Source organism: Epinephelus moara, chromosome 20 (genome assembly GCF_006386435.1).
Source record: "Epinephelus moara isolate mb chromosome 20, YSFRI_EMoa_1.0, whole genome shotgun sequence".
NCBI lineage: Eukaryota > Metazoa > Chordata > Actinopteri > Perciformes > Serranidae > Epinephelus > Epinephelus moara.
In genome coordinates this window covers 37,824,042-37,836,787 of record NC_065525.1, presented here as the reverse complement: position 1 = coordinate 37,836,787, position 12,746 = coordinate 37,824,042, and the positions used below count along the sequence as shown (strand labels likewise).

At 41.0% G+C, this 12,746-nt stretch overlaps 1 protein-coding gene and 1 long non-coding RNA gene across 2 annotated transcripts; both read right to left on the bottom strand.

Annotated features, from left to right (window-relative positions):
• Positions 1-1,073: 1,073 nt before the first annotated feature.
• LOC126408019 (sodium channel protein type 4 subunit alpha B-like) lies at positions 1,074-11,849 on the bottom strand. Its single transcript, XM_050073369.1, has 7 exons — positions 11,589-11,849; positions 9,569-9,752; positions 7,660-7,797; positions 7,168-7,286; positions 5,093-5,182; positions 3,577-3,705; positions 1,074-1,164 (listed from the first exon to the last, which is right to left on the bottom strand). The coding sequence occupies exons 1-7, from the start codon at positions 11,690-11,692 to the stop codon at positions 1,158-1,160; spliced, it is 771 nt and encodes a 256-aa protein (XP_049929326.1). The 5' UTR covers positions 11,693-11,849; the 3' UTR covers positions 1,074-1,157.
• On the bottom strand, positions 9,764-11,578 carry LOC126408021 (uncharacterized). Its single transcript, XR_007571834.1, has 3 exons — positions 10,661-11,578; positions 10,241-10,621; positions 9,764-10,192 (listed from the first exon to the last, which is right to left on the bottom strand). It is a non-coding gene; the product is annotated as an uncharacterized LOC126408021 (long non-coding RNA).
• Positions 11,850-12,746: the final 897 nt, after the last annotated feature.

Here is a 12,746-nt window from a genome sequence, read left to right as displayed (position 1 = left end):
AGAGATGTAAAAGAGATGAAAAGGTACAAAGAGACGTAGAAGAAATGAAGAGATGCAAAGAGAGGTAAAAGAGATGAAGAGATACAAAGAGACATAAAAGAGATGAAGAGATACAGAGAGACATAAGAGATGAAGAGATACAGAGAGACATAAGATATGAAGAGATAAAAAGAGCTGTAAAAGAGATGAAGAAGATGTAAAAGAGATGAAGAGATACAAAGAGATGTAAAAGAGATGAAGAGATACAGAGAGACATAAGAGATGAAGAGATATAGAGAGACGTAAGATATGAAGAGATACAAAGAGACGTAAAAGGGATGACGAGATACAGAGAGACTTAAGAGATACAGAGAGATCTAAAAGAGATGAAAAGATACAGAGAGACATAAGATGTGAAGAGATACAAAGAGACATAAAAAAGATGAAGAGATACCGAAAGACGTAAAAGAGATGAAGAGATATAAAGAGATGTAAAAGGGATGATGAGATACAGAGACTTAAGAGATACAAAGAGATGTAAAAGAGATGAAAAGGTACAAAGAGACGTAGAAGAAATGAAGAGATGCAAAGAGAGGTAAAAGAGATGAAGAGATACAAAGAGACATAAAAGAGATGAAGAGATACAGAGAGACATAAGATATGAAGAGATATGAAGAGATACGAAGAGACGTAAAAGATGAAGAAGATGTAAAGAGATGAAGAGATACAAAGAGATGTAAAACAGATGAAGAGATACAGAGAGACATAATATATGAAGAGATACCGAAAGACGTAAAAGAGATGAAGAAGATGTAAAGGGATGAAGAGATACAGACTTAAGAGATACAGAGAGATCTAAAAGAGATGAAAAGGTACAAAGAGATGTAGAAGAGATGAAGAGATACAAAGAGACGTAGAAGAGATGAAGAGATACAAAGAGACCCAAAAGAGATGAAAAGATACAAAGAGACGTAGAGGAGATTAAGAGATACAGAGAGATGCCATATCACTAAAGGGAGACAAAACAACTGTTAATAACTGACTCTGAACAAGAACTCTGTTATGAACACATATATCAGATTTCTTAATTATTACATCTTGCCGGCGATCATGGAGTTCAGCCACTTCTTGGGGGCTCTGAAGAAATTGAAGTAATACAACCTTGATTCCATAAAAGGTCAGATTCTGTGTAAAACGTAAATAAAAACAGAATTCAATGATTTGCAAATCCTTTGTGACCTATATTCAATTAAATACAGAAGAAAGAAAATATCATTAATGTTCAAACTGATAAACTGATAAATGTTTTTATTCTCATTCTGAATTTGAGCCTGCAACACGTTATAACTAAGTTGGGACAGTGTCATGTTTACCACTGTGTTACATCACCTTTTTTTAATAACACTCAGTAAGTGTTTGGGAACTGAGGACACTAATGGCTGAAGTTTTAAAAATCGAAATTCTTTCCCATTCTTGCTTGATATTCGACTTCAGTGCTTGTAACAATCTGGATGGTCCTTTTCCTCATTAGCCCGCAGGACACGACATCAATGACTTCTGAAAACAATTTGAAATATGGACTCGTCGGACCACAGCACACTTTTCCACTTTGTGTCAGTCAATCTCAGATGAGCTCAGGTCCAGAGAAGTCGACGTAATTTCTGGATGTTTTTGATATATGGCTCTCACTCTGCATGGTAGAGTCTTAACTTGCATTTGCAGAGGCAGCGACAAATTGTGTTCACCGACAATGGTTTCCCAAAGTGTTTCCAAGCCCATGTAGAAATATGTTTTATACAGTCATGTTGGTTTCAAATGTAGTGCCACCTGAGGGCTGTGCTGGGTTGTTGGTTTTCAGGCTGGTCTCTCACATGCAGAGATTTCTCCAGATTGCCGGAATCCTTGGGTGATATTACGGATTGCAGAAGGTGAGATCCATGAATTCCTTGAAACTGTACATTGAGAAATGTTGTTCTTAATCTGTTGGCCTATTTGCCCACACAGTTTCTCAGTAAATGACCATCCTTGCTTGTGAATAATTGAGTCTTTAGAGGATGCCCCTTTCATACCCAGTCATGATACTTGACTCTGTTACCTGTGAAATGTTTTGTTAACATTTCACAACTTTCCCAGTTTTTTGTTGCCTCTGTCCCAACTTTTCTGTAACTCAATGCAGGCATCAAATTCAGAATGCGTGCATATACATTAAATATGTCTTTGTGGCTTATCAATATTCAATTAAATATAGGTCAAAAAAGATTTCCAAATCACTGCATTCTGTTTTTATTTACACTTTACATGGCATCCCAACTTCTTTGGCATCAGACTTGTATGTATATATGTGAGCTACATATAAATTTGTGCAGTTATATATGGTCATATAGTTATACATAGTTGTATGATTTCATAGAGTCATAAGTTCTATATAGTCGTAAAGTTATATTCATATAGTTATGTATAGTCATGGTGGCGCAGTGGTTACCACTATCACCTCACAACAACCTCAGACCCCTGGGGAAGGGGAGCCCTTCTGTGAAGAGTTCACATGTTCTCCCTGTGTAAGTGTGGGTTTTCTCCAGGTACTCCAGCTTCCTCCCACAGTCCAAAGACAAGCAGATTAATTGGTGACTCTACATTGGCCATAGGTGTGTATGTGAGTGTGAATGGTTGTCTGTCTCTGTGTGTCAGCTCTGGTGACCTGTGCAGGGTGAACACCGCCTCTTGCCCAATGTCAGCTGGGATAGGCTCCAGCTCCCCCTCATAACCCTTTACCAGTGGTTACAGAGAATGAGTTTTATTCTTAAAGTTATATACAGTCATATTATCATATACAAATTCATATAGTTATACTAATATAGTTATATATAGTTCTATTAAGTTATAGTCAAGACATACACAGAGACAGAAAACAAGAAGAGATATGAAGAGGCGCGAAAGAGATGAAGATCTACAAGGAGACGTGACAGAGATGAAGCGATGCAAAGAGATGTAAAAGAGATGCAGTGATATGAAGAGGTGTTAAACAGATGAAAGATACCAAGAGGTGTAAAAACTTTCAGAGATACAAAGAGATAAAAAGAGATGAAGAAATACAAAAAGACATGAAAGAGGTAAAGACATACACAGACACAGACGTAGAAAACATGAAGAGATACGAAGAGGCGCAAAAGAGATTAAGAGATACAAAGAGATAAAGACGCATAAAGAGATGAAGATACAAAGAGATGTACAGATACAAAGAGGCATTAAACAAGTGAAAAGACACCGAGAGGTGTAAAAAGTTGAAGAGATACAAAGAGATGTAAAAGACATGAAGAGATACAGAGAGACATAAAACAGATAACAGATACAAATACAACAGATACAAAGACATAGAAGACATGGAGAGATAAAAAGAGGTAAAAAGAGATGAAAAGATACAAAGAGATGTGAAAGGGATGAAGAGATACGAAAAGGTGTAAAAGAGACAAAGAGATAGAGACATAGAAGAGATGAAGAGATACAAAGAGACGTGTAAGAGATGAAGAGATACAAAGAGATGTAGAAGAAATTAAAAGATACAAAGAGACACAGAAGAGGTAAGAGATATTACATTACCCTGTGAGGACGACCAGGATGTCCAGCCAGTTCCAGGGGTCTCTGAGGAAAGTGAAACTTCTGAAACAGAGGCCTCTGGACATCATCTTTATGAGGACTTCAAGCGTGTAGATGGCTGTGAACACATGTCTGTTTGAAAACAAAAACAAAAACACTGAAACACTTCAAAACAACAGTAATCAGTGAGAGTCATTTCAAATATAACACTGTTACAGCAAAAATATCAATTTATGTTTATTCAGGAATTATTTTAATAATTGACTGACAGTTGCTACCAACATAGTGCATTTATTTTTAAAGAGACTGTATGTAAACAGTAAATTTCCCGTAAAAACAGAAATGTATTTTGAAAGAAGACAATGCATGTAACAGGCAGAACTTGACATGGTGTCCCAGAAAAACAACCAACGCACCCAGGGTACCTTGCACGTCGTATGTGGACGTGGAATGTTTATGACCAAAATGTCGTTAAGTGACGAGGTTGGAGTGAGAATGTGTTGAAATAATAATACATTTAATTGAACAATTTGAAAGTTTTATTACACTTTGTTCCTAAAATCCACCCTAAATCCAGCATTCTGGGATCAGGATAATCCTGATTTCTTGGATCAAAATCCTGACGTATAACTGAGCACATTTACTCAAGTACTGCACTAAAGTACACATTCAAGGTACTTTTACTGTACTTGAATATCTTTATCTCATGCAACTTTCTACTTCTACTCCACTAAACGTCGGGGGCCGTATTCAGAAACATTCTGAGAAAACTCTCAGTGACAAACTTTAGTAAGGAGTCCTAGCTTAGGAGTGATTTAGGAAAGTTCAGAGAACACCGAGCAAGGAAGGGCTTAGGAGTGATTTAGGAAAGTTCAGAGAACACCGAGCAAGGAAGGGACAGAAACTTTTACCTTGGCGAGGAGGTGTGGTTGACCCCGCTGCTAGGTGTGATGAATTCTTTAACAAATGTGATTGGTTGTCACAGACACGCCCCTTTGTGAGCCTGCTAAGTTTTTCATCTTAGGAGCTCTTTTAAGGCTTAAGAGTCGTTAGGAATAACTCTTATCTTTATGGAGGACCTAGTCTTAACTTGAAGGGGAAATTCTAAGAAAATGACACAATTCTAAGAATGTTCATAGAATTTTGTCACTAGGAGCAACTCCCAGTACAAGGAAGCTTTGCGAATGGGGCCCTGGCCCTGGTCAGCAAAGGGACACACAGTAACTGAATTTACAGTAATTGGGATCAATGGACCAACCATAGCAGTATTTACTTCCCTACTACCCACAAATGTAATAATCCATTCATTATAACTACACAAAAACAAAACAATTTGTGGACTGTGAAAACGAGATGTTTTCCTCTTAGCTTGGTCAGAGTGCTCTGGACCTTCGTAAATGTTCTCTTATAGAAGAAAAGAGCAAAAATCAGAAAACATTGGTGAATCCCAGAAATCTATGGGTAGTATCGCTCCCTGCATGAGGCCCAATGTGTGTGTTGTGTGTGAGTGTTTACTCACTCCGCAGTCTCTCTCCATTCTGGAGGATTACTCATCGTCATGAACACACAGTTGGTCAGAACCGTCACCAGGATGAACAAACGGAATAACGTTTTGGTTTTAAGGAAAAAGTCACTAACATGTTTAACAAACAGTGTGACTGTCAGCAGTAGCAGTGATACATAAAGAGCAGTATACCCAAACCAGACAACAAAGACATAATGAAAAGACTATATGAGGGTCTGATGGTTTCACTAACCAGTCAGGGAGGAGCTTACCTAGTAAGACTATCTTAAGCCAAACATTCTGTTTCGCTCTCTGTCAGTCTGGACTCGGTGCCACCCCAAACACTTTGGTGCCATGTCATAATTCTGACATCCCATTATTTCGACATCCCATTATTCCGAAAATTACCCATTGTTCCGAAATCTCAATGCTTCGACATCCCATTGGTCCGACCATATTAAACCCATTGTTCCGAAGTCCCGTTGTTCCGAAATCTCAATGTTGCAATGCAAAAAGTTGAAAAAGCAAGCAGCAAGGGAAAGCAGCAAGAGACCGTATTGTCGTGTTTTTTACTGTTGCCATGACGACAACGGTCGCCCTGTTTTAAGGAAGTAGAAACGATGTTGAAAGTTATAATTTTAACCCAAACCATGATCTTTTCCTAACCTTAACCAAATAGTTCTTGTGCCTAAACCTAACCAGACCTTAACCATGAAACAGTTATTTTGTAACAATGAAAAATTTGATTTCGGAAAACAACAGGACTTCGTAACAATGGGTTTAATATAGTCGGAACAATGGGATGTCGAAACATTGAGATTTCGGAACAATGGGTCATTTTCGGTACAATGGGATGTCGGAATAATGGGATGTCGGAATTATGAGCGGACCCCAACACTTTCCAGAAATTATAATCCAATCTGGACCAATCAGGGATCTGCACTGTAGTTGACAACGTAAGCAGCCAATCAGGGACTGCTTAGTAGCTGATGACGCAAAATGCAGGCCACTTGCTGAACAGTAATGGCAGCTCTCGACGCAACAAGCGCCCGATGCACAACGTAATTTTGCCAAGTAGGACATGCCCCTGGATCAACATCCCACATCGCCTTCCAGGACCAACTTTGCAATCAACCAATCACAGCCCTCTGACATCATCAGTGTGCTGCTCCTGTGCTTCTTTTAAAATTCCTATGCACTTCTTCAGAGCTAAGCTAATTTTCCACATTTAAGATAGTACAAATGAACAAAATCCTCAGTGACATCAAACAAAAACCTTATAAGCTACTGCAGGGTTAGCAAGTTAGCTTACAAAGTAGGTTGGCTATGCTAACGAGTAAGCTTACCAGTAGGCTAAAATATTGTTTAATAGCATTAAGAGTAAAGATAATGTCATTTCGCAGTTTCAAAGACCTGGACACATTTTCCCTCCTTTTTCAATTCCTATTTTAAACTATTTTTGCAAGAGTTTTTTTATAGGCTATAAAAAGGTATTTGCAACTGGAAAATTATATTCACAATCTTTGTTAGTGAACAAAGCCTATTGGCAAGCTAGTTAGCATAGCCTACCTGCTTAGGAAGCTAACTCATTAACCCCGTCGTAGCTTATAAGGTTTTTGTTTAACGTTACTGAGGATTTTGTTTATTTGTACTAACATGAATTTGGACAATTAGCTTAGCTCTGAAGAAGCACAAAGAAATTTTAAAAGAAGCATAGGAGCAGCACACTGATGATGTCAGAGGGCTGTGATCGGTTGATTGCAATGTTGGTCCAGGAATGTGATGTGGGATGTTGATCCAGGAGCATGTCCTACTTGGCAAAATCACGTTGTGCAGGAGTAAACACAGCAATAAGTGAAGTTATTGCAGAAACAGTAATACAAGAACAAGAGATTGCTCCCTGGTGTTTTGTTACGCTGATTTGCTGAAGGTGTTTGTCTGTCAAGGCGAGAACTCCCGCCCACTGAAAGTGTTTGGGGTAGCAGCGGGGCCAGACTGATACTGAGAGCGAAAACAGAATGTTGAGCTTGAGTCATCAGGATGGTGTTACTGGGCTAGGGAGGAGCAGAGTGTGACATCATAAAGGATATAAGTGAATGTGGATCTTGATGGCGGCGGTTCTCAGCAGGTTGAATGGACTCAACAGGTAACAGGCCGACTCAGCATTGAACCTGTGGATGATGTTTCCTTTACCGAGCACGATGAACGTCTGCAGAGAGACACACAGGTGTCAGAGTGACTCTTGTCTCTTACGGGCAGTGAGGAGTACATTTCGTCAAAAATATACTTTGTAGGATTAAAAAATAAACAAAATACAAATGTATAGACTCATCCAGCAGTAACCACAATTATAGAGAGGCGAAACATCAAATGGACAAAGCTGGGGTTGACTTTCACTTTCACTGGTGAAACTGTTTGCAAACAGAACAGTCTACCTTTAACTGTGGTGTTGTGTCTGTGACCCCGAAACTCTGCAACAGCTCACAAACCTTCTGAAAATTGTCTCAGGTTTTCATACTTATAAACCTGGTTTTAAAGTGATGACATGTTTCAGAAGTCTGTTTTGAATGAAAGAAAGAGACCTTCTTTGACTGGTAGTAGGGATCCAGCTCCTCCAGAGGGGTGTTCAGAAGCTCAGGGGGCGGGTCCCCATAGAAGAATGGGAGTTGCTTCCCTGCCTCCAGGTCACTGGCTGGTTTGGGCAGGTCACTCTTCGCCACCTGTCAACCACAGAGAGAGACAAACAGAGAGGAGGATCTGGCTTTTGTGTAAACCGTGTATGTGTCATGTGCAGACATGTTTAATGGCCCATACACACCAAACCGTCATGGAAGAACTAACAGTGACGACAGCAGACTGTTGTGCCGTTTCACATTGCCTGTGTCTCCCAAAAACCTGCACATGAACACACTGCACAGACTACAGCAGCCAACCAGCATGCATGTTTTGCACTACCGTGAGAGGAAATAAATCTCCACACCAGCAGATGGCGGTAGTATGTAGTCGTCATTCAAAAAGGGAACCAGAAAATTGTCATGATGCTAGTTAGCCAGCTAGCAAAATAACAACAGAATCCGATGTTGAAAGAACAAAGCATATTGACTGTGCGCCAAAGAACAATAACACAAACCATCACGAAATGTTTCTGCCAAAGAGCACTGTGGCTAAAGAAAAATAATCTTACCTCACGTCACAAGTTTGTTTCGATCAGATCGTACTCCCTCTTGACCTTAGCTGTTTGTTTACACACTTCTCGTCTCCTGCGCCAAGCTGAACAGCTGCTCACTGTGATGTAGATCACCGATGGGCTCTGCTGTTTCAGGTGACATTACGACAGCAAAGACTTAGGCCACAGATGCTTACCGACAGCCGACCGATGGCTTGGTGTGTCAGGGCCTTAGGGCCCAAACATCAAAGAACGAGGAACATATTTTCACATTTTTGAGTTCAGAAGTTCAGAGCTGGTGTAAATTGGATTTTTAATGGGTTCTGTGAGCAGGTGTCACAAAATGGCCACATACAACATTTCAATAAAGTAGCCCTCGTGATTCGTTTCACCTACATGTACAAAATTTGGGATGCACATGAAACATCCCAAGACTTAAAAAAAAAAAAGTCTCTTGGAGCCATACCCTCCTCCCAACAGGAAGTTACCCATTTTGTATCTCAACTTACATGGTCAAATCTAATCTCTCAAGACAGATTCTGCAAGTTACATTGTAGAATCTGTCGGCAGCCCTGTGTGAAAGACGACTACAGAGGGGGGGGGGTAGGGCGGGGCTTTGAGTTTGAACGATGCTGCGCTTTAGCCAATCACAATGAAGGGGGCAGGGCAGAGACGTGCAGGTGTCCCCAGGAAATGTGTACCTACAGAAACAGCAAGCTCCGCATCCATGGTGACCGCTCCACCCAAAACGCCGTCAACGTGAAAAAAATATTTTTTGCATTGTTTCAACATGACACAGGAAGCTGTTGTAACTTGACTTTACATTGTCATATCAGCCCCAAATTTCTGAAGATATCTACAGACCAACACTGACTCTGAGTCATAGCACCACCTACTGACAACAGGAAGTCAGCCTTATGTGACATTAAAGAATATCCGACTTGCATGAAATGTACGTGGTGTGTCTACATCTGATATACAGCAACATGACATTGCACCAGGTAGTGGACACAGGAAGTGGTAATAAATTTGCAATCCATTTTTTCCAGTGTCACGCACTCCACACTGGCATTATCATCTAAGTTGTGCTGCGGCCGCAGAAATGCACGGCAACGTCGACCATTGTCCTGTCAGCACCACAGACGTGCTGGAAGGTATTGATCGCCGCTCGCAGGTTTAATTTTGAGGTTTTTCTTCTTCAGACATTTGTAAGCCTGCAGCAGGTCACTTTGGTCAGCAACTGGTCAAAAGTTTTGACTTGTGAGCTGGTTAGAATGTAAACCCCATCTGATTCTTGTAATTGACAACTGAAAGGTATTTTGAACCTTTTCGTTCTTCTTCTTCTTCTTCGGTCGCTCCTTCTCCTCCGCTTCATGCCGTTGTTGTATCTCCTCCAGTGAAGCTGATGTCAATCGTCTGAAGACCTCTGTACCAACAGGGGGCAGCAGAGACGCAATCCTGGTATTCTGCAGCTCTGCCCGAACTCCACTGTCACCTAGCAGCTGCTCCCTGTGGGGAAATAGTGAATGATACTAGTGCAGTAATGGCGAGCTGCATTTCTAACAATAACAACTACTTCACAGAGAAATAATCACAGAATGTGAATACACTATACAGCAGCAGCTCCCACAGAGCTGAAAGAACAGCGGCCGGTCATCTGTCTTCACCAGGGTGACTGATAGCAGACTTTACTGAACCTAAATAGTTTTCATGTCAGCTCCATGGAAAGAAATCAAAAGAGTTTGTATTTATTGGGTCAACGATTTTATTTGCCAGCACATCATAGTGAGTGAGGGGAATCTGCCGCTCACAGACGGACTGGGAGCTGATCAATCAATGTAGATATGGTTAATAAATTAAACACACATACATAGCAGGATATATGTGTGATTAAAACATCTGTCTGTGCAGATTACTCTTCACTAAATGTGACAGAAATAGACTCTGACCTTAAAAAACACTGGTCTCGGGTTACTAACTTAGAAATAGACTCTGACCTTAAAAAACACTGGTCTCGGGTTACTAACTTAATAGTTCACATTTCTAGCGCCCGAGCACCGACCATTGGCGGGCAAAGGCCCTATTGAAACTAAAGGAATTATCATTATTTTTCCTAGAAGTAAATTGGAGTTTTGGGGGTTTTAACATATTTGAAAACGCGCGTGCGTACGAGTCGTTATGTAAATTTACGTGTGATATGGCTTTCGTCAGTGGGCAGGGCAAAATGGCTTGGCCTCGCCCCTTTAAGGAGCAGCCTCTGCGGCATGTTTCACCGACATGCACGAAAATCGGTACACACGTGTATCATGCCCAGATGCACAAAAAAGCCTCATGGACCTATTTCCTGAACCCAACAGGAAGTCGGCCATCTTGAATTCCTTGGTCATTTTTGGCATTTCCCACGTGTTGTATTTTACCTTGGTCATTTTTGGCATTTCCCACGTGTTGTATTTTAACAAACTTCTACAGAATTAATCAGATTGACTTCAAACTTGGTTTGTGTGAGCTTGACTAAATTGTGATCAAAAGTTATTACAAGATCTCTCTCACATTGAAGGGCACGCCCACTGCAGAGCATTGAATTTAGATGTCTCACCATGAGATACGAAATTGCTATGTCTTTGGAGTAAATGGTCGGATGTCCACCAAACTTTACATGATTCATAATAGTCCCACCCTGAACACATCTATGTGACAATATTCCGTGATAGTCATAGCGCCACCTAGTGGCGACAGGAAGCACGTCTTATCAGACACTCATCTTTTGATTTACCTGAAATTTACATGCTGTGGTCTATAGTTGATGTACAAAAACATGATGTATCATTAGCGCATTCTCCAGCACCCCATAGTGGATAGAGGAAATGGTTCAAAATGTGAAATAGGTAATTGCAGCCCCACACTCTATGAAGGGTATGCCATCACACCTCTGAGTGCGGGGTCTGACTCACAGAAATGAACTGCCTAAAACACAACCTCAAGATCCTCCTAAATCTAAGGATGACAGCACTTCACCCTTCACTGGTTGTTTGGTAAGTCGTCTTTTATTTGTTGGTATTTAGAGTAATTTTACCTCATGACTGGGTACAGCAGCAAGGGCGTTTCTGGAATTGGAGGTTTGTTTTTATGTTGAATGCATTAAGATTAAATTATGATTTCATCTTCTCCTTCTGCATCTGAACACAACACCAACTGATGACATTCATCCAGCAGCCATTAATATACATTTTCTTTTGACCACTTTAAGGACTGTTGTCTCCTGAGTGTTCTCCTGCAGTAGCATGTGCTCTGGTTATATTTCCATTGAAGTAATGGATGTTATTGATCACTAAGAATCAGACTTACAGCTGTGAAGGAAGAAGTCTCAGCTGATTGGCTCTCTGCAGAAGTTCTCCTCTCTCCGTCTTGCTCCTCCATGTCTCAAAAAAGGACATTTTTCTGCTCCCCATGGCTGCAGCTGACTGTCCTCTGCATCCACTTGTTTCTGTCTCAGCCGTCCTCTCTGTCTGTCTGTCTGTCTGTCTGTCTGTAGAGTCTGATGCCACTCCCTCACTGGTTTTATGTGCAGGTCATTCATCCAGAGTCATCTGTCTGCAGGGTTGGGGCGTGTGTGTGTGTGTGTGTGTGTGTGTGTGTGTGTGTGTGTGTGTGTGCAGCCATGTTGATCAAACTGCAGCTCTACATGTCTCTGCTTTATAGATTTCATTATATCACTGACAACATTCATCTGTTCACCATCGTAGTACGCACGCACACAAACACACACAGTGTCCCAGCAGATTGTTTTCACACGAACAGACTTCCTGTTGTCCACATGTCTTAATCGGAATACTGCGACGATTTCCTGGAAACAGTGAAAGTATGGTAACACACACACCCCCACATACCCCCCCCCCCCCCACACACACACACACACACACAAGAGAAAAGAAACAAGGATTGATTGTTAATGAGAACTTTGGTCTGCTTTCGACTCCCAACGAAAAACACCTTCATTCACTGCCAAGATTCAACACATGCACACGCACACACACGATGTGACAGAAGCACACACACCAATTTGTGTCTATGCAACATGAACAACACTCAGACACACACACACACACACACACACACCTGTTTGTATCTTTGCAACATGAACAACACAAACACACATCACATAGATGCACACATTATGTAACACACACACTGTAGCACAAGCACACACACTAAGACACACAGACACACACACATGCAAACACAGCCATTTGTGTCTATGCAACATGAACACAGACACACTATTTAACACACACACACAGACATGGATACTAGGGCTGGGCGGTATGACAAAATTTTCATATCACGGTTTTAAGAAAAAATCATATTGGTTTCACGGTATTTCACGGTATTTTGCTCAGGTTCGGCCAACTTGACATGCTGCTGTGTTGTGCTGCGGCCTTTTCAAGTGCCGGAATTTGTTATTTACCTGACAACGCCTGAACGCAACACACGCTCCGCTCCATT

Coding starts and splice junctions, on each gene's coding strand:
- LOC126408019 (XM_050073369.1), bottom strand. CDS start 11,692: ATGGGGAGCAGAAAAATGTCCTTTTTTGAGACATGGAGGAGCAAGACG. Junction 9,753..11,588: donor AGACTTCTTCCTTCACAGCT/GTAAGTCTGATT, acceptor ATTTCCCCACAG/GGAGCAGCTGCTAGGTGACA. Junction 7,287..7,659: donor CCTACTACCAGTCAAAGAAG/GTCTCTTTCTTT, acceptor GTCTCTCTGCAG/ACGTTCATCGTGCTCGGTAA.